Source organism: Sesamum indicum, linkage group LG11 (assembly GCF_000512975.1).
Source record: "Sesamum indicum cultivar Zhongzhi No. 13 linkage group LG11, S_indicum_v1.0, whole genome shotgun sequence".
In the NCBI taxonomy this organism is placed as follows: domain Eukaryota; kingdom Viridiplantae; phylum Streptophyta; class Magnoliopsida; order Lamiales; family Pedaliaceae; genus Sesamum; species Sesamum indicum.
In genome coordinates this window covers 8698188-8726166 of record NC_026155.1, presented here as the reverse complement: position 1 = coordinate 8726166, position 27979 = coordinate 8698188, and the positions used below count along the sequence as shown (strand labels likewise).

The 27979-nt window shown below is 31.5% G+C and overlaps 3 protein-coding genes across 5 annotated transcripts; all 3 read right to left on the bottom strand.

Moving 5' to 3' along the window:
• LOC105173823 (cytokinin dehydrogenase 3) lies at positions 205–3642 on the bottom strand. Its single transcript, XM_011095704.2, has 5 exons — positions 3040–3642; positions 2496–2623; positions 1473–1730; positions 1064–1320; positions 205–637 (listed from the first exon to the last, which is right to left on the bottom strand). The coding sequence occupies exons 1-5, from the start codon at positions 3599–3601 to the stop codon at positions 343–345; spliced, it is 1500 nt and encodes a 499-aa protein (XP_011094006.1). The 5' UTR covers positions 3602–3642; the 3' UTR covers positions 205–342.
• On the bottom strand, positions 8435–13645 carry LOC105173822 (cytokinin dehydrogenase 4-like). Of its 3 annotated transcripts, none has more exons than XM_011095703.2 (5): positions 12943–13643; positions 11855–11982; positions 10795–11052; positions 9766–10019; positions 8440–9031 (listed from the first exon to the last, which is right to left on the bottom strand). In XM_011095703.2, the coding sequence occupies exons 1-5, from the start codon at positions 13553–13555 to the stop codon at positions 8737–8739; spliced, it is 1548 nt and encodes a 515-aa protein (XP_011094005.2). In that variant the 5' UTR covers positions 13556–13643; the 3' UTR covers positions 8440–8736. The 3 variants fall into 3 exon arrangements, with proteins under 3 accessions (XP_020553289.1, XP_011094005.2, XP_020553288.1); XM_020697629.1 differs by having other exon boundaries at positions 8909–9031; positions 9704–10019; positions 12943–13645; XM_020697630.1 differs by lacking the exon at positions 10795–11052 and having other exon boundaries at positions 8435–9031; positions 12943–13645.
• On the bottom strand, positions 23231–26415 carry LOC105173624 (cytokinin dehydrogenase 3). The gene is made up of 5 exons (XM_011095435.2): positions 25670–26415; positions 24555–24682; positions 24194–24466; positions 23859–24121; positions 23231–23649 (listed from the first exon to the last, which is right to left on the bottom strand). Exons 1-5 carry the CDS (start codon positions 26280–26282, stop codon positions 23337–23339), a joined length of 1590 nt encoding a protein of 529 aa, XP_011093737.1. The 5' UTR covers positions 26283–26415; the 3' UTR covers positions 23231–23336.

Genomic DNA, 27979 nt, shown 5'->3' with positions numbered 1-27979 from the left:
GTATAATTTTGTGTAATGTTGTTGATATTTTTTTAGATGCATGTACAATTTTTCAGAAAAGCAGCAGTGGTTTGTGTAAATGAAGTACGTTTTTTATGAGTGTATGTGTATAATTATACAAAAGACATGAATGCTTTGTAAATGAATCACAAATTAAGGGCATACATGTAATCACCCCTTATATATATACCATGATATCTAGAATGACAAATCATAGTTTGATTAATTAACGTTGTATGAAGTTACTATTAACGCATTAAACATGAGCCAAAACAAGTACACAAAGACCTTCAACCTTTTTATTCCACTACTTTAACCCAAATTGGCCTAAATCAATCTGAATCAGGCAGAGTTAAAAATTCTTTGTCCTGGTGATAATATGAATTTGGGGTCAAAGGTTGCTTTCCTTTGTCGGAAAGTTGGCCATTTGGAGCCAAAATGCTGTATCCACTCTCCCTGAGATTTGTAATTAGGAAGATACTGCTTCACCTTGATGCCAGCTCTTTTGCAAAATCCAAGAATTTGGCTGTTGAATTCATCATAAATCTGGTATGCATTGGGCGGGCTTGAATGCAGAACTCCAAGTGTGTAGAACACATCCTCCTCTGGTATTACTGCAGACATTCTATCATCCCATCTGCACAAATTTGAGATTGATTATTATAAGTTGATGATTGATGAATGTTATGTAATAATATAGGAAAATGGTATTTTTCATCTTCTATCTTAGGGTTATTTACATTTCGTCATTCTATTAATTATGGAAGTCTCATCAATAGTTCAATAAATTACTAAATTTCTCATTTTTAGCCATTTCCTCATATTCTATTAGTATTTCGATAGAAAAACACATGATCGTTAACTCTAAGACCTTTTGGATGACAGCCATGCATGTGCAGCTGCCTTCTCCGTCAAAATAATACAAAATTTGATAAAATGACTAAAATTGAAAATTTTTGTAATTTATGTCGGACTATAAAGTGTTCTAACCCTAAAATATCTAACGAAAAATACGATTTTCCCTAATAATATAGATGATCGGCATTTGAGAAAGGGGGCGTACTTATTCCGGTTGAGTGGATAGAAAATTAAGATGGGGGAGGACTCATTGAGTTTGGGAAGCAAGGTGGCCAAGACTCCAGCATTGAAGTCAGAAATTCGGGACTTGGGAATGAAGAGATTGAGCCATGGATGAGAGTCCAATGGCGCTGTCGGGCTGTCCAAATCTCCAACTCTATGAAGGAAGTCGAAGAGGGAGGTATCTGCGCTGAAGATGAATTCTGGATTGTAGTTCAACTCCTTAAGCAACGTCTCAAAGTCCTGCAAACAGCAAAAACAACGTTACGTGCATGTCGTCCTGCATACGGATTTTTCAAGACAACTGCACATAATGTTGAAATTGAACGAGTCGTACGTACATATTAATCATAGATGAAATAATTGACGATGAATGAAATATATATTGTGCACACCTTATCAATGGTTGAAGCCGTCCGGTTGTCGTAATACTTGACCAGTTCAATGGAGTAGAGGATGCCTTGCTTCTTTAACAATGCCGCGATGTCGGATTGACGGGAAGGGGAGGAGAAGGAAGACCTCCAATCATTTGTTATATTCTCATCTGTGATGAGGAAACCTTCCACATAGTTTGGGGAATTGCTGGAGATAAGATGTTCTTGGTCTCTTGAGAATATGGAGAAATCACTGTAAATCAATCTAACCCATTTTACCTATGGCCACAACAAGAAAATTAGTAAGCAGAAGACATGGAGGATTTTGCACAAAAAATTTCAAAATTTAGTGAATATAACTTATAGTTTGTTCGATATTTAGTTCCTCGCGTTAAGGCTGGGTAAAGTGTAGTTCTCGTTCTCTTCTGTATTTTTTGTATTTTGGCGTTTTAAGCTATTATTTTTGTAGGATAACAAATAAGTCATGTAACTATTTTATTTTTTGCGATTTTGATTTTTCAATCACCAGAGTTTGCAAATGTTGTTGCCAATCGCATAAAAATTAAAAGTTAGATGATTTATTAATTACTATCCTAAAATAGTAAACGATTAAACGTCAAAATTGAAAAGATATAGGAGGGGAATTGCATTAAGCTTGTTAAGGCACATAACATATAAAATGTAGTAGAATGCGGACTACGTTTCATTAGAAAAGATGTTTTGACCCGATTGATTAGGAAAAGTTTAGTAAAACCTACATTTCAGTGATCATGTATCAGCAGGATCAGATCTTCTATTACAAATGGATACTACGACTTATATTACAAAGCACATATATATATATATATATATATATATATATTATTATATGTATTAAATGTTGGGCCGGCTAGAACTCAGGTGATTTGACTTAGATTTATAATTAATATTTGGTAAATAAGTTGTGTTGCCCATGACTTGTAATAATAAATTTTTTGATACACATACACATATGTAATTGGCCTGGGATCATGAATATATATGTATATATACATTTATACTTACTCTTGTTGGTGCTTTCTGTAAGATAATTCTTGCTCTGGTTATGATGCCGAATTGTCCCAGACCACCTAAAACTGCGAAAAATAGCTCGGGTTTCCTCTCTCTGGAGCAAGTCATAAATTCCCCTTTACCTAATCAAAAGGGTGGAAAATTCCATTAGTTAAAACTGTACAAAAATTACTAAACCGAAATATATATATATATATATATATATCATTAATATCATATGCATTGAAAGAGAGTAAATGCATCACAAATACCTAGAGAGAATAAAAGATTTTCTCTTTGGTTTGATATGGTTGGATCTCATGATGCATTTTCATTTCATATATACATGCTTTGTATATTATAAAGATCATGTTATTAATTTTATTTAAGGAAAAATTTTATATATATGGCGTATATATGTGAATAGAATGGATGGTGCAATGACAGGAAATTCAGTCTGTTCAAAATTCTGAAAATTTTAATTAAGGTCAAACTTTAATAAATAATTATAATTTTCCTAAAGTCTGAATTTGAAATAATATATTTTATAAACTTGTACCAGTAATAACGTCAAGTTCAAGAACATTGTTGATCTGAGGGCCGCGCTGAAACGACTGCCCGCTAATCCCAGCATTAGACAGCGTTCCGCCAACACTCAAGTACAAATAATCCGTCCACGACACCGGCGCCAGCCCACGTTTCAGCGTCGCCCGCAGCACATCAATCCACAACTGCTCAGCCCCAACATCCGCGTACGTCCCCTTCCTAGAAACCGTAATCCTTCTACGGGTTTTACTCAGAGCAGTCATGTCCACCACCACCCCGCCGCGCGCCATCGCCTGTCCCCTCACCGAATGCCCACGCCCTCTTGCCGCCACCGTGAATGGAGGGGAGCGCTCGTTCGACGACCTGATGAGACCAGAAATCTCCTTGACGGAAGACGGGAAAAGAACTGCTGACGGGATTTCGTGGACGATGTTTCCGTAGTCGTTGGAGGCTTTCTTGATGGAGTCGGAATCATTTCGCAGCACCTTTTTGTCGTAGAATGATAGTGCAGAAGGGTTTGCTGAAATTCGAGTGAAACAGCTTATGATGATGAATAAGAGCAGAAAGATTCCCATTTTACAGGGAGAGAAGATCAGAGAGTTTCAATGCCTTTGATGAGATGCAAGACAGTTTTCATTCATACTGAAGAGGGTCTATATATACATATATAGTGCAGGAAATGGATGTATATAATACAAGAAAATCAAGATTAAACAATTATTTGACCTTACATGCTATAACTGATTTATAGATTGAAGAATTCTTTGCTACTTGCATTCGATAGCATTAATTCAAAGTTCTGCTTACTTATAAAATTTTCATGTATTTTAATTTTCAAACAATCAATATCAGATATATATAATTAATAAATGACTACTATATTACAAAAACTAATTAATGTATATTAAAGTTGACCAACACTCATAGGACAAAATTCTTTTTGGTCCCATTCAAAAATGTCATTTTTGTTATTATTGGATCCATAATTATTGCGAGTGTCGTCTTGGTACCATAAAATACAAAAATACATCTTTTTGGTCCCAAGTTAATGCCAGAGGCCTTTTGCCTCTCATGTAGCCGTTAACTCCTATTGCCTCACGTGACTTTGACTGATTTTAATTTCAAAAGCACTGTTTAATAGTATAAAAAAAAAAAATATTTTTTTGGGACCAATAAAAGAAAAAAATATATTTTCATCAACTTTGGCCACAAACTATAAGAAATTTTATTATTTTTTACAAAAATAAAAATGTTAAGAAAATTTTATTTTAATATATATAATAAATATTTCAAAAAATATAATTATTTTCATTTCAGATAATTTCTAGGATCTATTTTACTATTTTTTTAAATTAAATTATTATTTAATCTAAAAATATACTAATACTTGAGCATAAACTATTAAAAGTAAAATTCATTTTTTGACTAAAAGTATTAGATAATTTTTATTAAATAATAAATTAATTTTTACATTAAAATTATTTACATTCGAGATAAACTGTAGCAACTAATAATTTTTTTAAATTAAATTTTATAAATGATTTAATAGTATTTTAATAAACTTTGATCATAAACTATAAGAAATAAAATTTAATTTTTTAAAAATTTAAAAAATAAATAAATTTTATTTTAATATATATGATAAAATAGTTTATAACTTATTATATTTATTTTAGAAAAATTCTAGCATATTTTAATTATTTCTAAAATTAAATTATTATTTACTCTAAAAATATTTTAATAAATTTTGACTGAAAAAAATAAGAAATAAATTTTAATTTTATTTCTATAATTTATCTCGAATTTAAATAATTATAATTTTAAAATAAATTTATATTTAACAAAAAAATTATCTAATACTTTATTCAAAAAATATATTCTAATTTTTATAGTTTTTGCTCAAATATTAATATATTTTTAGATGAAATAATGATTTAATTTCAAAAATAGTAAAATTTATCCCAAAGATTATCAGAAATAAAAACAATTATAATTTTAAAACTATTCGTTATATACACTAACATAAATTTTTCCTAACATTTTCATTTTTTTTAAGAAAAATTCTTATAGTTTGTGGCCAAAGCTTGTCAAAATATATATTTTTTTTAATGGTACAAAGAAGATACATTTTTTTTATACCATTAAATAGGGCATTTGAAATCAAAATCAGTCAAAGTCACGTAAGTCAATAGGAGTTAATGCCATTAACGACAACATGCAAGGATACGAAAAGCGCCAGTCGTCATAATTATAGTATCAAAAATAAAAATGCCATTTTTTAACGAGCTATTAGAAATATATTTGACAATTTTATTAATATAAAGGATCTGAAAAAGCAGTAGTACAGGCTAAGTAATCATTGATTAAGCCTGTGATTCTTCTAACAAACGATTCAAGTAAGCATATTGTAATATCATATTTGAGAGATGTGCGTGGAACCTGGAAGGATACATGTGTGAAATCCTAGGCTATCTCCAAAAATCTATCTTTGACATTCGATAGATAATTAAATTCATTATAAAATCAAATGATATATAAGAAAATTAAGGTTGCGTTTATCCTCATTTCTAACTGCACATGACGACATGAGAGATTCTCACGCCAAAAAAAAATTCAAACGACGACTTATAATCTATATATATATATATATAAATAATTAATTAATATAATCAAATAGTCAGAAATTTGATGCGTTTACCCTTTATAGTTTTTTTCCCAAATGACATGAAATTTAATATATGGACATTTCAATGATTTTTCTCATGCCAAAATGAAATTTAAATGATTTTTCTTTGTTTGGTACTCAATTATTTATTTATATATATATATATATATAATATATGGACATTTCAAAATGAATAGGAGTTTCATGTATCTAACAAATTGTTTGAATATAATACACCAAGAGGGAAAGGAAGTATTAGTAATAAGATTTTATCTGAAAATGTCAAAATTGAACAGAACATTACTTTGAAGCTCTGTGTTGCAAACTGAAGCTCAAAACCAGCTGAGAACTCAACTCTCAACATTCTCTCCCTGTAGAATGGGAATCTTTCTGCTATTGCTCATCATCATAAGCTGTTTCACTCGAATTTCAGCAAAAACTCGATCGTCGTAGAATGATTGTGCACAAGGGTTTGCTGACATTCGAGTGAAACAGCTTATGATGATGAGTAAGAGCAGAAAGATTCGCATTTTACAGGGAGAGAAGATCAGAGAGTTCCAATGCCTTTGATGAGATGCAAGACAGTTTTCATTCGTACTGAAGAGGATTTTTATATACATAGACAGTGCAGGAAATGGATGTATATAATTCAAGAAAATCAAGATTCTTTAATTTTTTCATCTTACATACTATAACTGATTTATAGATTGAAAAATTCTTTGCTATTTGCATTTCATGGATTGGTTCTCAGATAGCAAATAACTGAATTTTCTGATTATTTCTTAAAGAATTTTCATGTATTTTAACTATCAACCATCATTAATATACTGATTATCAATATCAGGTATGTATAATTAGTAAATTACTGCTATATTACAAAAAATTCACTGATTTTATTATATTAACAAAAAAAAAAAAGAATAAACATTATATAATAACAACAGATATTGACTTCGCCACAATAAAAAATCTACACAAAATTTAATAGCAGGAGCATTTGTTGTGATTATTGAAAGTTCGAATCATAACTTTTGTTATTTCCTAAAATTATTATTTGAGTAATAAAATAGAAGTGATTATAATTTATTAATTATAATTGATGACAATCTCAACATTATTATATTTAATATCATAATTTATAGCTGATGAGATGAATCATCAACAGTTATTATGTCAAAATCAATTATTATAATTTAGACAGCAAGAAGTGGTAATTTGAGGTCAACTCACCTTTAATTATCTAAACACAATTCCACCCCTGAAGCAAGGGGATTGACTTTTTGAGTTTTGTCAAAGTAGGTATTTTTCCACATAAACAAATCTTATATTATTAATTAGAAAACACTTAATTCCTTAATTGTCTTTAATTTGTCTCATGTTAATAAAAATATAACTCCTTTTTTTAAGTAAAAATTATGAATTATTATTAATTGAAATAAATTTATCACAATAATTCTTGTCGGATATCAATATTTAACAACCATTACAATAATCATCTATGATCAATAATATCAAATACACTAAATCAAACCACCGTCTTACAGTAGAAACACCACCTACTATTAAGTAGAAACAACATTTGACACATAAAGTGGAGTTCGAACACATGACCTCTACTATCATGAATCGCAACTTTATCGGTTAATTTAGACCTCATTGGCTAATGAAAATATGCTGCCCGCGGTCAGATTTTTAATCATTTACAATGCTGGCCCGGGTCATTTTTAATGCATGAGATCTTTGCAAGAAATTATCTGATTGATTGATTGATAGTCACCACCTTCTGCTCAAATTCCCTGATCATGCTAACCTTTTGCTATACGCCTGGAAATGTGCTTACTTTCATCCTTCTCCTCTTTCTCATTCCGTGAATTTCCAGCTTTCCAGGTCCACTCCCCATGCAACCACCATTCTCCTGGAAGGCCACGCAGTAACTTGTGCCCGAGAAATCCAGTTCAATGATGTCAACTACCGTCGCCGTCTCGATCAAATCATCTGCAACGGAAAGGTGCCTCGTCGGGACTTAAACCTCTGGGGATATCCAGTTCATATTAGTGTCATCTATTTTATTGAATTTTTTTTGTAGTGAGAATATAAAAAAACCTTGATAAAGGCTTAGGTAAATTTATTTTTTCTCTTTTAAAATGAGTATCATTGAAGCGAAATGGCTTGTTGAGATCCCTATATTGACATCCGCTAGTGTTTCAACTATAATCATTTGACATTTCTTAAAATTATTGTAGAAATAACAATTACAGTTGAAAAAATACAAAATATCTTTTGGTTGACGCACGGGTATCTGGCTCTTTTTAAGAAGATTCAAGCCCACTGTAATATAATATTCTTATTAGTCTAGTAGTATTACTCTAGACTTCTCTCTTTCAGGATACAATAGTTTGACAATACCGTATAACTCTAACTCACTTTACAAATATTTTAGAGTTGAAAGCTGCACAAGAAAACAACTTTGTTCACTAATATCTCTCTCTTATAGCGTAATTGTATATAAACTATCTTGTATATATGTGTGAATCTCAAAATAAGGAAACTGATGCCTCCTCTTATAGGTGTAGAATTCATTCACTATTTCAATGTGAATCAATGGACAATAATGTGAAAGTTACAAGAGATAGTAGGATAAATGGATAGTAAGTGGATATAATATTGTGTATGATACGGTATAGTGGGATGTGGAATTGAAGAACAGTTACAAATATTAAGGCCATAATCATCCACCAACACCACTAACCAGAAAAATGAAGGAACGTATGTTACAATTTAAATATTAAAATGCAATCATGCTGACACAAATTTTAGTTTAGACAAGACAAGGTGGCTTCTTGGTAAGAACACCTTGCACTTATGACTTTGGCCATGGGTTCGAATTGCTTGGAGGATAGTTGGGCCTCCTTAAGAAAAAAAAACACAAATCTTAGTTTAATTAACGTTGCATGAAGTTACAATCAACGCATTAAACATGAGCGAAACAAAGTTCACAAAGACCTTCAATCTTTTTATTCAAACTATGGCCTAAATCAATCTTATTCAGGCAGAGTTAAAAATTCCTTGTCCAGGTGATAATATGAATTTGGGGTCAAAGGTTGCTTTCCTTTGTCGGAAAGTTGGCCATTTGGGGCCAAAATGCTGTATCCAGTCTCCCTGAGATTTGTAATTAGGAAGATACTGCTTCACCTTGATGCCAGCCCTTTTGCAGAATCCAAGAACTTGGCTGTTGAATTCATCATATATCTGGTATGCATTGGGCGAACTTGAATGCAGCAGTCCAAGTGTGTAGAACACATCCTCCTCTGGTATTACTGCGGACATTCTATCATCCCATCTGCACAAATTTGAGACCTTAAACTCTTTAGGAAATAGCACTATCTACCATAATAAAGCAAAATGCAATTTAACCCCACTGATGTATAAGAAAATGGCCTGTGAAGAAATGCCCCCAGGAAGCTTAATTGTTCTGATTATGAACATAATGGTAAAACTGAAGTCCCAATTTGATGTTATGAATTCAAGTTTCACTAAAAAGTTGTAAACTTACATCTGTATTATTACAATAGTTGGTTAGCATAAATTGATGACTACAGTTGTTTATTTATTAGTAGTTGGTTAGCAAAAATTGATGACTAATGAGTGTTAGGTAATAATATTGGAGAAATGGCATTTCTTGTCTGTTATATTAGGGTCAGTATAATTTTCATTATATTAATTATGGAATTCTCATTAATAGTCTCATAAATCGCGAAAATCTCACTTTTAATTAGTTCATCAGGTCTCATTAGCATTTTGACAGCGAATACTGATGGAAAAAAACACATGCTAAGTACGTGGCCATTATCCAGATGGACAAAAATTTATGGCCATATGCTTAGCACATGCCTTTTTTGTCAAAATCCTAATAAAATTTGATGAATGATTAAGTGAGAATTTTATAACTTAAGGAACACTTAATAAGAATCCCATAAATAATGTGATCAAAAGTATACTGACCCTAAAATACCTCACGAAAAAATGATTTCCCCTAATAATGTAGATGATCGGTATTTGAGAAAGGGGGGGTACTTTTTCCGGTTGAATGGGTAGAAAAGGATGGTGGAGGACTCGTTGAGTTTGGGAAGCAAGGTGGCCAAGACTCCAGCATTGAAATCAGAAATTCGGGACTTGGGAATGAAGAGATTGAGCCATGGATGAGAGTCCAATGGCCCTGTCGGGCTGTCCAAATCTCCAATTCTATGAAGGAAGTCGAAGAGGGAGGTATCTGTTCTGAAGATGAATTCTGGATTGTAGTTCAGCTCCTTAAGCAACGTCTCAAAGTCCTGGAAACAGCAAAAACAACGTTACGTGCATGTCGTCCTGCATACGAAGTTTTCAAAACAACAGTGCACATAATGTTGAAATTGAACAAGTCGTACGTACATATTAATCATAGATAATGTTGGGTGGATAGCAGAAATACCTGTTCGACTACTGCAGCGGAATATAGAGTACAAAACTCTTTAATAGACCAAAATAATTACACAAATTATAAAGGTTACAAAAATCATTAGATATGAATAAATCAAACGAAAAGAATACTGCAGTATCAATTAGGCTCAGATTCAAATCAGATCCTCTGAATACATAAGAGTGTCACACCCACAACCTGATTCACGGTTGCACTACTACCCAAAGAACACCACAAAAGTTTTGTCCCTCGATCACACAGATCTCTCTCTTTCTTGGTCACCGAGATCTTAATCACAAAAATTTCACAAAGAAGGTTGGAGAATAAGAAAAAAGGCTATTCAATTTTTCTCTCTGTTTTTTGGTGCCTCTTAGTTGAGGAGGAAGAGGCCTTTATATAGGATGAAGACACGCTAGATAAGGACAACAATAGAGTCATTTCTTAAGTCATTTCGTTGACTAAGGAAGACTCCCATGGAAGTTGGACACCGATTAAATGGTGGAGCAGTCCGGATTGGGTCGAACTGGGTCGTGGGTTGGATAGTGGGCCATCCGAGTGAACCGGATAGTGGGTCTCTAAAACTTGGCCACAAAAAAAATATAACAGATAAAATAATTGACGATGAATGAAATATATATTAATGAGACCTTATCAATGGTTGAAGTCGTCCGGTTGTCGTAATACTTGACCAGTTCAATGGAGTAGAGGATGCCTTGCTTCTTTAACAATGCATCAATGTCGGATTGGCGGGAAGGGGAGGAGAAGGAAGATCTCCACTGATTTGTTGTATTCTCATCTATGATGAGGAAACCTAGCACATAATCTGGGGAATTGCTGGAGATAAGATGTTCTTGGTCTGTTGTGAATATGGAGAAATTACTGTATATCAATCTAACCCATTTTACCTATGGACACACAAGAAATGAAGTAAGCCAACAAAAGGAAGAAATGCACAAATATTTCCAAAATTTAGAGAATATAACCTATAGTTTATTATAGGAAAAAATGCAAGCAACCGCAGGTAGTTTATTATAGGGAAAGTTGCAAGCAATCGTCCCGTGATATTGTAAATAAGCAAATTACTCCATATGAAGAAAAAATAACAATTTTTTCCCCTTTATTTTTTAAAATGCAGCAATTTATCTCTCTGTATTTTTTAAAATGAAGTAATTTACCTCCCTGTTGAGAGAGGTAATTAAACTGCTTCATTTTGAAAAACATAGAAGAATAAATTGCTATTTTTTTTATAGATGGATAATTTACTCGTTTGCAATATTACATGAAGATAAATTATATTAAATCCGTTTATTATATCATTAGTCTCTCACCTTGAGGCACGTAATAAATTGTAGTGGACTGTGGACGACGTTTCATTGAAAACGATGATTTGACCAGATTGATTAGGAAAATTAGTGAAACCTACATCTCATACTCATATATCAGGAGTTCAGATCTTATAAATTATTACAAATGGATATTATGTCGGCTTATATTACACTGCATTTATAATATATATATATATATATAATATGTTTGGCCGGAACTCAAGTTTCCGTTGGATTAGTAAATGATTTTACTTAGATCTATAATTAATATTTGGTAAATAATTTGTGTTGCCCATGACTTGTAATAATAAATTTTTTGATACACATACACATATGTAATATATTGGCCTAGGATCGTCAATATATATATACATATGCTTACTCTTGTTGGTGCTTTCTCTAGGATAATTCTTGCTCTGGTTATGATGCCGAATTGTCCCAGACCACCTAGAACTGCGAAAAATAGCTTCGCTTTCCTCTCTCTAGAGCAAGTTATAAATTCCCCTTTACCTAATCAAAAGGATGGAAAATTTTATTAGTTATAAAATGAAAAAAATGCAAACAACCCTTATGATATCGTAAATGAGCAAATTATCCCTTAAGAAAAAATAAATAATGATTTACTTTTCTATATTTTTTAAAATACAACAATTTACTTCTCTATGTTTTTTTAAAATTAACCAATTTACCTCTCTATGTTTTTTTAAAATTAACCAATTTACCTCTCTATGTTTTTTTAAAATTAACCAATTTACCTCCCTATATAAGGAGGTAAATTACTTCATTTTAAAAAGTATATGGGAGGTAAATTGCTATATTTTTTTCATAAGAGATTAATGTGCTCATTTTCAATATCACATAGGAGTAAATTGCTATTCACTTATAACTGTACAAAAATTACTAAACATATAATTATATATAACTATTCTCATATGCATTCAAAGAGAAAATTTAATTTTTTAGGAGGTTTTTGAATTCGGATTGGATTCATGAATTCTACAAAGATTATTTTATATATCAATTTTATTTGTAAAAAAAATCATATATATAGGGTGTATGTATAAAATAAAATAGATAATGGAACTAGAATCCAATTCTTTCAAAATTCTCTGCATTTTAAGCTAGAACTTTCAATGAGTAATTATAATTTTTTCAATAGTTTGAATTTGAAATATTATATTTTGAGAAAAATGCAAGCAACCCCTTTTTAATATTGTAAATAAGCAAATTATTTTTTATGAAAAAATAAATAGTAATTTACCTCCTTATGATTTTAAAACTACAACAATTTACCTCCCTATGTTTTTCAAAATGAAGCAATTTACCTTTTTAGATAAAGAGGTAAATTGTTTCATCTTAAAAAATATATTGTAATAAATTGTTATATTTTTTTCATAGTAAAATAATTTGGTCGTTTAGAACATCAAAAGGGGTAAATTCCTATTCACCCATTATATTTTATACTTGTACCCGTAATAACGTCAAGTTCAAGAACATTGTTGATCTGAGGGCCGCGCTGAAATGTCTGCCCGCTAATCCCAGCATTAGACAGCGTTCCGCCCACACTCAAGTACAAATAATTCGTCCACGAAACAGGCGCCAGCCCACGTTTCAGCGTTGCCCGCAGCACATCAATCCACAGCTGCTCAGCCCCAACATCCGCATAAAACCCTGACGACTCCTTCCCAGAAACCCTGATCCGGCTCCGGGTTTTATTGAGAGCAGTCATGTCCACCACCACCCCCCCGCGTGCCATCGCTTGCCCCCTCACCGAATGCCCACGCCCTCTCGCCGCCACCGTGAACGGAGGGGAGCGCTCGTTCGACGACCTGACGAGACAAGAAATCTCCTTGACGGAAGACGGGAAAAGAACTGCTGACGGGATTTCGTGGACGATGTTTCCGTAGTCGTTGGAGGCTTTCTTGATGGAGTCGGAATCATTTCGGAGCACCTTTTCGTCGTAGAATGATTGTGCAGAAGGGTTTGCTGAAATTCGAGTGAAACAGCTGATGATGATGAGTAATAGCAGAAAGATTCCCATTTTACAGGGCCTTTGAGGAGATGCAAGACAGTTTTGAATCATACTTAAGAGGGTTTATATGTATATAGTGCAGGAAATGGATATATATAATACAAGAAAATCAAGATTGTTTAATTATTTGACCTTACATACTATAATGTATTTCATAGATTGGAATATTCTTTGCTACATGCATTTGATGAATTGGTTCTCGATTGCAATAATTGAATTATGCTTAGAACATGTATTTCTATAATCAACAATCAATATAAAAAATAAATTAATACTATTATAGACAGTTATTATATATTAAAATAAATTAACACCTATATATTGATAGGATTCAAATTCACGATGAGTTTCATCGACTAAGTCTTGTAAAATAGCTTACGATGAATGGAAGTAGAGAAATCTAGCTAGATCATGTTAAAAGGGAAAGAATGAGAGCTAGTAATTTTACGTGATTGTAATTGTTTGATCTATATCTTAATTGTAGCTGATTATTGACTCAACAAATCAATAATTATCATAATAATCCAAAATTTTCAGAATAGTGATTTAAGGCTGTAAATGATTTGAACCAAGTCGAATATATCATTATGCAAGTTGTTTGAATTATTATCAAGCTTGAAAAATTACCTCTGAATTTGGTTTGAGTATATATTAATTTAATCAAGCTCAAACGAGCTTTAATTGAATCAAACATTAATTGAACCTGAGTAAATTGATATTTTTAATTTTTTTTATTTATTTTTTTTACACTAATTAATTGAGCTTGGAAGCTTATCAACAAAAACGACATTATTTAAAGTTTGGTTTTATGGATTAATATTCAATTAAAATTGTGTGATTCGATTTATTTTTCGACCCTAATTACTTAAACTAGAATTTACGGCAGCGCTAGCTATATATAATTTGCATGTATTAATTAACGTTTTTGCCATAGAGATATATTTGACACTTTTATTAACTTAAGGTATGTGAAACAGCAGTAGTACAGGCTAATTAATCATTAATTAAGTTTGTGATTAATTCTTCTAACAAACGATTCAAGTAAGCATATTGTAATATCATATTGTGAGGGATTTGCGTGGAACTTGGAAGGATATACGTATGAAAATCCTAGGCAATCAGGAAAAATATATATATATTTGACATGCATTCGATACATAAATTAATCATGAAATCAAATGAATAAGAAATTAAGGTTGCGTTCAGGATGAGATACTCATGCCAAAAGAATTGAAACGAGGACTTATAATCTATATATGCATAAATAATTAATTATATAGTCAAATGATAATACATTTGATGCGTTCACCCTTTATATATACATATATTTTATTTTTTTCAAATGACGTGAGATTCTCATGCGAAATAAAAAATGACTTTTACTTTTGATTGGTAGTCAATTTACACATATATTGACATTACACCTAACAAGTTTGACAAATTGTGTGAATATAATACATTAGGGGCCATGACACCTGGTTCAATTAGTGAAATTAGAGTCTCTAAGGGTAAATTACATTTTTTGTCTTATAAGTAAACCTGTTTTTAATTTTAGTTTCACACTCAGGTCAATTCGCACATTTAGTCTCATATGTGATTTTTCTTTTTTTTTTTATTTCAGGACCAAAGGGGGGATTCCATTAAAAAATTAGACTAAATGTGGATTTTTCTTTTTTTTTTATTTCAGGATCAAAGGGAGGGTTCTGTTAAAAAATTGAGGCTGACGTTAAGTTTTTAACGAAATCCTCCCTTTGGTCCCGAAATTTAAAATAAAATCCACATATTGGACTAAAATGTGCGAATTGACATGAATGTGGAACTAAAATTGAAAACAGATCCACTTATAGGACCAAAAATGTAATTTATCCACTTGATGGATAGGGCATTTGACAATGGGGTAAATTACATTTTTGGTCCCCATAAGTGGACCTGTTTCTAATTTTAGTCCCACACTCAGGCCAATTCCCACATTTAGTCCCATATGTGGATTTTTTTTTCAATTTCAGGACCAAAGGGGAATTCAGTTAAAAAATTGAGGCTGGCATAAATTTTTTAACGGAATCCCTCCTTTGACCCTGAAATTGAAAAAAAAAATCTACATATGGGACTAAATATGCGAATTGGCTTGCGTGTGAGACTAAAATTAGAAACTGGTCCACTTATGGGACCAAAAATGTAAATTTACCCTGATTCTAAAGTTATGATTTTGAATTCTACCAACTTATGGGATCTCATTCTATTTGAATAGTATGAGTTATTCTATTTTAATAATGGGTGTTGATTAAATATAGTTATTTGATATTGATTAGTATATGTTTGTTATAGCTCTCATAATATTAGACATAGATATTTAATATTAATGATGTGATCGGCTTTATGTCAAAATGTCGAAACTGAATATATTTTAGGGTAAGTTACGGCTACCTTGTCTAAATTTTGACATAATTTTAAATATATCTTTCTGTTTAAAAAATTATAAATGCCCCCTTAAATAAAAAATAATTATGTAACCCCTAGATGGTGAGGTAAAAATTACTAATTTACCCTTGCAAAGTTCTTTTTTTTTTAAAAAAAAAAAGTGTTTGAAAAAATGTTAAAAATTCTGAGGGTAGGTAAAGTAAATAATCCATATAGCATATTAGTCCATGAAAATATTTCATAAAATTATAAAAATGTATACAAAATTATATTCTGAAAAAGTTATTTTGGGTGGTTCACCATAAAAATTAGATAAAAATCTAACGAAAATTAATAGAATAAGCTCATTATTGTACAAGCGTTAAAATTAGGGGTATATATGTAATTTCTCAATTTTTTAAAAAAAAAGGTGATTGTAATATAACCTATGTTTTATGATTAAGTGAAAAGGAATATCATGTTGTTGATCATAAAATTAAACATTGTTATTACTGAGTACAAGTGATCACAAGCGTAGATAAAAATTGCAAATAAATATTAATTGCTAATAACTAGATAGATGCTTGCCATGGCTTATATCTTTTTGTTGAGCGTCTCACTGGTCTTGTTTTTAGACAATAAATAATTTTATTTTTAAATAAATTTATTTAAAGATCGAAACACAAAAAAAAGTATATATTTTTTAATAAAATGTATAATTTAAATTAAGAAATTAAATTAATACCACAGTACAAAAAATAATATAGTAAGTTCATTTTTAAAAATTTAAATATTTATTAATATAAGTATTAATGAACAATAACAACAATATCTTTTAACTAATTTAAATATATTTTGATAAATTATTTACTATAAGTAATTTAAATTTTATAAATGTATTTACAATTTAAAATTTTAATACTTTCTTTTACTATTTTTAAATTTTAAAATTTTAAATCAAAATATCTTATTATTTTTAAATTTTGTTTTTTTCTTAAATCAATTTTTAAATTTATTAAAAATATAAAAGAAAAAAATTGGGCGACGGCCAAATTAGCTTAGGTGACTGCTACAACGCTGTCGCTCAGAGATGATCAGGGCGACCGCGACCCCCACGTCTCACCCCTGTACCTTTGACGACGTGTGGGGTTAATTTTGTTATTTTTTATTTTTTATAAATAAAAATTTATATTTTATATTTTATAATTATAGATATAATGTATATCAAAATTGATTAAATCTTAACCCTTAATAATTTAGTTGTAACGGTTGAGATGTATTGATTAAATTCTAAAGCTATTATGCTATCAAACAAATCCAACGGTCATGAAAATAAGAAATAATATATAATAGATAAGGATATAATGGTGTTTTGACCGCAAATTAATGTTGTTATCTTCAACTAACGGTGAGGGGCAAATGTGTTATATTTAAAAAAAATAGAGGAACTTTTTTGCTTATTTTTAAATCATAGGGAGACTTTTAGCTGAATTTTGAAAACACAAGGTAATATTCAATTTGGCCGAATGTATTCATCTGTCATTACTCTAAAACGCGCGGGATGTTCACAGTATGAAAGGCACATCAGTCGGAGTTGCAGCGCCTAAATCAAGCGAGAGCTGAATCATCAACTCAAGTTGGGGAGGCTGCCGGGATACTGGCAGAGATTATGGATCGAATGGTTCCACCGAAAGTCATCAATTTTGGGTGGTGAATCTGTCACAAGGCTCCTAAATCATCGCTAGACGAAGAGGAATCCAACCGAATCAGTGCCCATTATGCAAAGAGGGAAGTGAATCCATCCTGCCAATCCTGTTGCGGTGCTCTTTCGCCCGACAGGTATGGGCATTATCTAACACCCCTGGCCTTGGGCTGTAGTCTCCCTCGAGCGAAACCACATCTTAATGAATCATTTACCAAAGGAATTACTTTATGCGTTGGTGTCCAAATCCAGAGCGACGTTAAAAAGGAATTGCCAGGAAATATTTAGCTTTATACAAATGGAGGAGTGACTGGTCATTTTCGATGTGTATAGGATCGCGTTGCTAACTCAAGTTTGAAATTAATGAAGAGAAATGGGTAAAATATAGATATATATTACTGGGTCAACCCGATAGCAACGCTCATGGGTGATGGATCTATTTGTATCTGGGTCAAGTGGGCCGGGTCCTTATTAGTGCATTCAATTGGGTCGACGTTTATCACACATACAATAGATCTGTTCAAAGTGTTTAATATGTAATTTGCCCTCCAAAGTCAGTGTAATTGTGCTCTCTAAACGTTCGGAAACTTGTCGGGCATGTTTTTTTAAGAGCACACTTTAACTCAACACACATGAACTTGTATTAGTAATTGTGAATTAAAAGATTATTATATATTAGATTATTGGTTCATACGAAATTACACTTTTCGCCAATTCTTTTTTAAAAATTATATTTGCATCTCTTTTAAAAAAATTTATTATATCATTTTCGTTAGTATTTGAACGAAAAAATACAGAAGTTAGCAAAATATTTACATAAATTTTTAATTTTATTCATCTTCAGCATTTCATATAATTTATTGATGAATATAATATAGTAATAACTTTATATTTGTAAGCGGATAAATATAATATATATATAGTCAAAAAAGTTTAACCATAATAAAATACTATTCCCAAATTATTACTGCTGAGTAAAATTAGCAGTTGATGAGTAAAAAGACAGCTATGTTGTTAATAATTAATTTATACGAAATGCTGAATGAGACATATAATTATAAATTTATGTAAATTTTTTTAAATATCAATATTTTCCATCCAAACTTCATGAAAACGATACGGTTATAAATGAAATTTTTTTGAAGGGGTGTAAGTATAATTTCAATTTTTGAGGCCATCTAATGCCATATTTATGATAATTTTGGTCCCAGACCATATATAGAGAAAATAATTATTTTAAACATTAACTTTGAGATTTGATAAATATTTCAAGAAAATTTGAAAGATTTCTATCTAGTTATTCGATTTCTTATCCAATTTTGAATAATAAGTTAAAATGAGTCCAGATTAATGAACTCTTTATTAGGGTTTAATATAATTTATTCATGATAATATTATAAATAAGTAAATTATACCCTCTATCGAAAAAAATATCAATTTATCTCTCCATATTTTTTAAAATAGAGTAATCCACTTTTCTGTCTAAGGAGGTAAACTGCTTTAATTTAAAAAATATAGGGAGGTATTTTGCTAATTTTTTTTTATCATAGGAGTTTAATTTGTTCATTTGTAATATCAAAGAGAGTTGCTTGCAGTTTTTCTTTTTTTATGAAAGACGTTGGTAGTTCTAAATTAAGTGACATATTATTATTACAACATTCAATACACGATACATTAATATCTCTAAATTATTATAAAAATCTATATGCCGATGATTGCGATTCAATTTTTGAAAATTAATTGGAGAAAATGAAATTAATGCCTATATGATAATAGTTAAGAAGGAGGTGAATAATCACCACATTAGAAGAATTATAACATTTTAATTACAGTTAATTGCCATGAATAATAATAAATAATCGTAACATTTTAACTACAGTTAGACACATTTTATTATTAATAAAAAATATATATTTTTTAAAAAAAGAGATAATTACACTACCATCCTTTACGATTTGATGTAATTAATTACACGTAGATCTCCTGTGACGTTTATATTTGTCCAACAATTAGATTTTTTTTGTTAATCAAAATGTACTGAATTGTAATGAAAAAAATCGAATAAAAATTCAAATTTATCCACCAATTGACTTGTTACTAACATAATGTAGGTAAAAAAAAATAATTCTGATCAAACTACCCTTATTATAAGGGTAAAGATGTACCTCCTCCGTTCATTAATTAGCATGTGAAGATGTATAAGAATAGTTTAGTTAGAAAAGATTTGTGTGACTTGTAATAAATTAGTAAGAGGATAATACGAATATTTATTTAACTAATATCAGCAGATTAAATTAGTAAATTTTGATTAATAAAGTGATATATTTATTGGATGAAACAAACGTTATGAAAACTATATATAATTGGAAAACACAAAAAAATTATATCATAATTATAGCAAATAGCAGGAAGAAGAGTGTATAATTATCCCTTGAAATAATATCATCATAACAAATATATATTACATGGAAATCATTGCACCTATCACATTAAAGTTGATAGATTAATCATACCTCTAATCACTAATCACGTGTTAACTTAGCAAAATCATTATGCACCCAATCCAATTACTTTAATTTATTTGCAATCTTCCGTTTTCTGTCTTGTGTGGTTGCACCGCACGCATGCAGAAACCAAAAATCATTATGTTGTTGGAATCATTTCTTCGTTGCACGAATGTCTAAAGTGAAATATACTTATATAACAATTTTAGCAAAAATACTTAACAAGAAAAGAAAAAAACAATAATTTGATTGCATCTACATATCTCTTTTTAGCCGCCTTGCAAATCAAATTCGTGGACGACATCATTAGCATGAGCTGTTATAAAAGAGACAGCTATGTCTTTCACTATGTTAGCCCTGCACGAATAATCATCATTCATGATGCATGATGACCAGAATTCTTGCAAATTGCAGCTAACATATATATATATATATATATATATATATATGTATGTATGTTAGCTGCAATTTGCAAGAATTCTGGTCATCATGCATCATGAATGATGATTATTCGTGCAGGGCTAACATAGTGAAAGACATAGCTGTCTCTTTTATAACAGCTCATGCTAATGATGTCGTCCACGAATTTGATTTGCAAGGCGGCTAAAAAGAGATATGTAGATGCAATCAAATTATTGTTTTTTTCTTTTCTTGTGGAGTTCTTTGAGAATGCGTGTGATTTTAAGTCGGATGTATAAAAGGAATTTTCTTTTAGAACATATGGAAAGGGAGCCGCACGATTAGATTAAAGGAAAAAATGCGAGCAATTTACTCGTAATATTAAAAATTAGCAAATTATTTTCTATGAAAGAAATAGCAAATTTATTTATTTATATTTTTAAAAATACAATAATTTACCACCTTATATTTTTCAAAATGAAGCAATTTATCTTTTTAGGCATGGAATTAAATTGCTCCATTTTAAAAAGGATAAATTGCATAAAACCCCCCTGTGTCTTCAAAATTTAGTTAAAAAAACCCCTTATGTTAAAAGAATAGGCAAAAAACGACATGTATTTTTTAAAATATTGCATACTCTCCTCTTTTGTTAAGTCAGCCTACGTTCACTTTTTGCTAAATTGTTCGTTATCCCCTTTTTATAACAACCATTCAGCTCTAATCGTAAAAAATAAATGGTTCAATTGTTTTATTATTTTAAAATATATTTTATTATTTATTTATATATTTATATATGTATATATTTTATTATTTATATTTTTTATTATTGTATGGGATCGAAAATGCAATTTTTTCACTTATTGACATGATCATTTTGAACGAAAGTTTATAATTTTCTTAAAATTTGAGTTGGACTTATTAGAGACATCAAAGGAGTCAGCACAACAGTACTCACACAAACTTATGATTGTCTTGATGAGAAAAGTTTCTATCTTATTGAAATTGAGAGTTATGAACTTTCTTCGCCAAATACAACAGCTTCAAAATGAAAAGGCACATTTAGTATGAGCCCTTGGTCACAGCGGATAACTCGGAAAGCCCTAAGATGAGACGGGTTGGCTCCTGTTGAATATATATGTTTCATTGTATTTACTGTCCCGTATATTAGGGGGTGGCAAAACAAGAGCCCTAAATATAGAGATGGAAAAAAGTACCTCGAATTTTTTCTTTTGTAATTGTAGGACTCTGGCCACCGAATTTTTAAAACCCCCACCCCACTGCCCCCTACTAGGCCACCACGTTCTCCCCCAATCCCCGTCTCCATGGACGTCGCGTTGCCTCCTGAGGCCAGCAATGCCGTCACCCCCTTCTACTAGGGGACGGTGGTGGCGTCGGGCCAGATTGGGGATGGATTAGGTAGGTGGATAGCCGATTTGGGGATGTTTAATTTTTTATTTTAATATATATTATATAAAATAATAATATTATTTTTATAATTATAGACATAATACAAAATTCTATCATTTTACTTTTTTTTCATGCAAGTGCTTACATGGAAAATTTAATTTTGAATACTTTTTATCATCCCTATATTCAGGATTCTTATTTTGCCACCTCTTAATATACGGAACAGTAAATATAATTAAATATATATATATTCAAATGAATTAAAATTATTGACGCTACTTAAATTGTATGTGAATCATCAATTCATAATACATTCATCATATAATTAATTTTAATTTAATCAAAACCAACATGAACTAGAAATTCCATTAAGATAATAATAATAAATAGAAGCTAAATAAAAAATATAAAGTAAACAATAAAAATCATTTTTCCATTTTCAACCGAATTCTCGTATCAATGAACAGACTGAATTGATTCATCACTTTGAAACTCCAAATTCCTAAAGATAAAAAAGTGTAAGGGCAAATATTCCCATTTATCTCACGGGTCATTGTTGTGCTTTAAATGTCAAAATTATATCTATATATATATTATATGTATGTATATAATAAAGAGCAATTTGATTGCACCTACTGATCTACATATCTTTTTAGCCGCCTTGCAAATATAAAAATTGTGATAACGCGACACAATCATTAGCACGACCTGTTATAAAGGGACACCAATGTTTTTCACTATAGCGATATATACATATATTATATATATATATGTACTTTGTAGGTATAATCATCATCATGACCAGATTGCTTGCAAAATTGCAACTGATATACGCACCCTTTTTGCATAAGAAATAAGGAACAATAGATAACGGCTTGTCTCTCTATATATTTTTACCCCGTGTGAACAAATTTTTTTTCCTAAAATAAAATATGGACAATAAAAAAGTATAAGTAATTTACAATGTGAAATGCATTATTTAAAAAGGAAATGACGAATATTTTTAATATATAGTGAATTTTGAAATAAATGTATTTTGTTGTATGAAGTGGAATTGAAATTAATTATAATAATAAAATTTATATACATTATATTAAATATTTACTTTTAAAAAATATAAAAACTTACTATGTAAATTTTTTGGTATTGCCAGCATTTTCCATCAAAACCTAACAAAATGGCATAATTATAAATCGAGAATTTTCAAAATAAGTGCCAGTATGACTTCAATTTTTTTTTAAAAAAAACGATAATTTCACATTTTCAAAAGAAATTCATGCAATTAACCCCTTTTTTTTTGGGAAAAGAGTTAGACTCTTGATAACAAGTGTGACTTTAACTAATTAATGCATGCCTGGAATAGCTAGACTATTCATACAAACCTACTTATTCTGCAAATCTAAATCCTATGCTCAACTCATGATCATACATCAGAGTAGGCTATTGCAGAAGTAAAAATCCTCTGGCCCGGAGATAAAATCATTCTTGGATCGAACTTGTTCTTCCTTTCCAGAAAAGTGTTCCATTTGGGACCATAATGCTCCATCCAATCTTCCTCGGATTTGTAGTGGGGAAGATACTGTTTGATCTTGATTCCATCCTTTTCACAGAATTCAATTATTTCATTATTTAGTTTATCATACTCCCCCGGCTCCTCGGCCCCACTCGACTGCAGTAGCCCTAAAGTGTAGAAAACATCCTCGTCTGGTGTGACAGCAGACATTCGTTCATCCCATCTGCAAACTCAACATGTTACCAATATTTTACAGCTAAATTAAAGTAAAAAATACGACAAAAGACCTTCTAACACATTTTCGAGCCACATTAATAAATGTACATGGCTTTATTTTTTTTGATTCCAAAAAGAACATTTGTCGCGTTAATGCGTGACACAAAAATATGGCAAAAGATCCGCACAGAAAAAGTGAAGTTTGAGAAAGAGTACTTCTTTCTGTTGAGTGGGTAGAAAAGGATGGGCCCTGAGGTGCTGTTATGCCTCCCAATTATGTCGACGAAAACGCCGGCATTGAAATCCAGTATTCGGGATTTCGGGACGAATAAATTCAGCCATGGATGAGCTTCCAAGTGATTATTCTCGTCGGAAGCCGCGCTTCTCCCAACTCTACCAAGAAAATCAATGAGGGCGACGTCTTTCTTGAAAACGAAGCCCGGAATGAAGTTCAAATCCTTGAGCAACACCTCAAGTTCCTGAAATCAAACCAAAATTATGAATTTGTTATTGTATATCTTTTATGAAAACTAATCAACTAATTAAAGTACCTGATCGATATAGTCGGCAGTCTGATCGTCATAGTATTTGACGAGTTCAATGGAGTAGAGGAGGCCTTTCTTGGATTTGAGTAAAGAAGCGATTTTGGAGCGATCGGAGGGTGTGTAGAAGGACGATCTCCAGTTATTTGGAGGGCTCTGGTGCGTGATCAGGGAACCCTCCACATAGTCTGGAGAGGGATTGTCGACAGTGCTGGAGATGAGGTGTTCTTGGTCTCTTGTGAATATGGAGAAATCACTGTAAAGCAATCTCACCCATTTTGCCTGTGCGAAATTACATATCATGAATAGCCAGCTAGCAATATTACACACTACACGCACTCATGGAAACACGATATATGTTCTTACGTACTCTTGTTGGTGCCTTGTCCAGGACAATTCTTGCTCTGGTGATGATGCCAAACTGGCCAAGCCCACCAAGAACTGCGAAAAAGAGCTCCGAGTTCATCTGTTGGGAGCAAGTGACCAAGTCCCCTTTGCCTATATGATGGGAAAATTCGTATATGAGTAATTCAAAGTGTGTGTATTCCTATGCCTAATACCATACAATTATGATAACAATACATCTAAATTACTGTTTATTCACAGTTTAAAATTTTATTTTAATTTAACTGAATATATCATTCTCTCAATTAATAAGCATAAAAATTTCAATTTTCCCTTATATTATTATTGATGATTAACTGCGCATGCACTACATGTGATTCTACTTTACTAATTAGAAACAATATTATTGTTTATATATAACTAAGATATAGTTCGATGTGCTCAACTGTGTTAAATAATATTAAATAATGCTCTTCTCTATGAGTTTAAATTATTAGATTAGTTGATCGTTTAACATGACGTCAAAGTTAGGCCGGAAAAAAAGTTTTGTGTTGGGTGAATCTTATTGGCTCCGTTTAAAGGAAAAGAAAAAGAAAAGTTAAGATATTAATATTAAATAATTAAATTTTTTATTTTAGTTTGAATTTAAATCTAAATTTAGAAATATGACAACCTCAATCTCTTTTGCAGCCTATGACATATTCTAAAACCAAATTGGCTTACACCTATAATTAAAGATTCTATCACTCTCGTGATAAATCAGACAGACTGGTCAAGGTCTGATATAGTTCTATATGTTGTTGTGTTCTGTACCTAACACGTGGTGTAATATTACAATTGAAAAATCTTACCTACAAGATCTCTCAACTGCCCAAATGGGCCTCAAGAGCATAAATATAAACTGGTTCCTATATTCTTGCAAATATCATAAAAAGAAAAGTACTTTACTGTAGAAACTTGTGAACGTAGGTCCACAGAAAATGCTGATCCTAATCCTAAATAAAGTTCCAAAAGCGACAATTTTATATGTTATACTATGTAATCTGGTTCTGTACCTGATACCTAGTATTCTCGATGGTATGCATGATCATGTCTATTTACACAACGAAAGAGAAAGATGCAAACACATGATTATAGTACCAGTAATAACATCCAGTTCAAGAACATTGCTGATTTGAGGGCCATGTAAGAACGACTGTCCACTGATCCCAGCATTAGAGAGTGTCCCACCCACACTCAAGTACAAGTAATCTGTCCAAGAAACGGGCGCAAGCCCGTGTTCCAGCCCGGCCCGGAGAACGTCGATCCACATCTGTTCTCCACCAACATCTGCATAATACCCTAAAGAGGGGTCCCAAGAAACCCTTACTCCAATCCCATTTTGGCTCAGGGAAGGCATGTCGACCACGACACCGCTACGGGCCATGGCCTGCCCTCTAACGGAGTGGCCACGGCCTCTGGCGGAAATGCCGAACGGTGTGGAACAGTTGTTGGAGAATTTGATGAGATTAACAATGTCATCAATTGATGAAGGGTAAAGAACCGCAGAAGGGCTTTCATGGACAAGATTTCCATAGTCATTAGAAGCTATGTTGATGGAATGGGGATCGTTACGGAGTCTAGTGGCAAGATCGAGGGAAACGATGTCGTTAGGGAGTGGACTAGTGAACTTTCCCAAGCTGCACATTGAAATACAGCTGAGAAGGATGACTAGAATAGCAACATGAGAAGAAATGAGACAAGGGTTTGGCATTTTGCAAAGTGATTAGAGGGAGAAAGGGGTTGGTGTTGTGTGTATGGAAGAGATGAAGATGAGGGTTTATATAGAGAAAAATTTGCATGAGGACAGAGATCTTTGACATGGGGTGCATGAAATAATTAGCATAGATACGAAAGGACAAGCTGGGCTTGTAACATTTCTCCATTTGCTCCAAAAGTGAGTATATTCTCCTCATAAAGATTGAAAACCAAACCAGCTGTGTTCACATTTCATTACTTTGGAATTACAAGAAATTTACACTCTTGCATATGTGTATTGCCCTCTATTACCCTCCACGCTCCACCAATTGGAAGCAAGCTAGTATTTTATTATATATATATATATATATATATATAAGTATAGAATGTTTTGAGATATATAAATCACTCAAACTTTTCATTTATATCAAATATGGGACATTTGTCTTCATTATATAAATATAATGTGTGTATGTGTGCGGTGCATTGGTTTCTTTCCCAATTGGGATGAAGCTATGATGGCCACAACTCATAATTACGTACGCCGCGAAGAATCTTTGATGTTAGCCAATTTAGATTTGACATAAGCTATTTATGTATGAGGACAGTGTTGAGGGTTAAGATTCACAATTAATATGCTGGAAAGGAATTGGGAAAGCAGCAACAAGATTTTCTTTCTTCATTGTGAGATCATCTTTGTAGGTAGAGGAGGCAACACCCAAATCTCTAAAGTCAAATTCTAACTATCATTACCAAGCCCGTGTAGCTAGTCATAAAAAAATTCTAGAAATTATTGATCGAACCGAATTTGGTTAAATCGGAATTAATCATATGATAAGTATAAAACATTTATTGTATAATTAGTGTACAATTTAAAGATTGTGATTAGTTATACAACAAATATATTATACTTGCTATGTGATTGATTTAATTCGATCAAACTTGATTTGAATAAAACATATACTTAAGGTTTGAGCCCTCAATTTTCTCCATGGTTGCATTCGAAATGGAGAATGTTAATACCTACACGTTGGTGGCTTAATTGCAATTCGGATCCTATGATTATTAGGGGTTAGCATTTATGTTTAATTCGTAGAATATATATAATAGAGAGTAGTGTTAAGGATATTAATATTAAAAAAATGATAAATTATAGCCATCTTTTCCCAAGTTTGGTATAATTACCAATATTCCTTATTGTTTAAAAAATTATAAATATCTATTTAAATAAAAATAATTATATAGCTCCTAATTAAACAACGAAGGAGAAATTACTACTTTGTCTTTGTTGATTTATTTTATAACAAAACAGTGTTAAAAAAATTAAAGAAAAATCTGATGGTGGGTAAATTGAAAAAATACATAAGGCATTCGTCAATGAAAATAATTTGCAAAATTAAAAAATATTATATAAAACTATAATTCATCATCCAAAATGATGTTTTGTCTTTACCACAAAAATTGAATAGAAACCTATAAAGACTAAAGGGTAAAAGTCATTCTTAAACGAACATTAAAATTATAAAGGTATTTGTAATTTCTCAAATTAGAAGTAGTGTATCACACCTACTTAAGAAAAGACCTAAATAACCCCCTTTCCAAGACAAAATAACACTTGGACCCAGGATTCACATCCCCAGCTTCGGGTCGAGTCACTTGGTCCAACCCGTCACATCGACCGTATTGAAGCCCGCTCCAAGGACTTGAGATCTT

Excerpts from the sequence above, each read along its gene's own strand:
- LOC105173823 (XM_011095704.2), bottom strand. The coding sequence starts at position 3,601 with ATGGGAATCTTTCTGCTCTTATTCATCATCATAAGCTGTTTCACTCGA. Across the intron at positions 2,624-3,039 it reads TGAACTTGACGTTATTACTG|GTAAAGGGGAATTTATGACT; the intron begins GTACAAGTTTAT and ends CCTTTTGATTAG. Across the intron at positions 1,731-2,495 it reads TACAGAAAGCACCAACAAGA|GTAAAATGGGTTAGATTGAT; the intron begins GTAAGTATAAAT and ends TTGTGGCCATAG.
- LOC105173822 (XM_011095703.2), bottom strand. The coding sequence starts at position 13,555 with ATGATTCAAAACTGTCTTGCATCTCCTCAAAGGCCCTGTAAAATGGGA. Across the intron at positions 11,983-12,942 it reads TGAACTTGACGTTATTACGG|GTAAAGGGGAATTTATAACT; the intron begins GTACAAGTATAA and ends CCTTTTGATTAG. Across the intron at positions 9,032-9,765 it reads TACCCATTCAACCGGAAAAA|ATGGGATGATAGAATGTCCG; the intron begins GTACCCCCCCTT and ends AAATTTGTGCAG.
- LOC105173624 (XM_011095435.2), bottom strand. The coding sequence starts at position 26,282 with ATGCCAAACCCTTGTCTCATTTCTTCTCATGTTGCTATTCTAGTCATC. Across the intron at positions 24,467-24,554 it reads TGGACAAGGCACCAACAAGA|GCAAAATGGGTGAGATTGCT; the intron begins GTACGTAAGAAC and ends AATTTCGCACAG. Across the intron at positions 23,650-23,858 it reads TACCCACTCAACAGAAAGAA|ATGGGATGAACGAATGTCTG; the intron begins GTACTCTTTCTC and ends TTGAGTTTGCAG.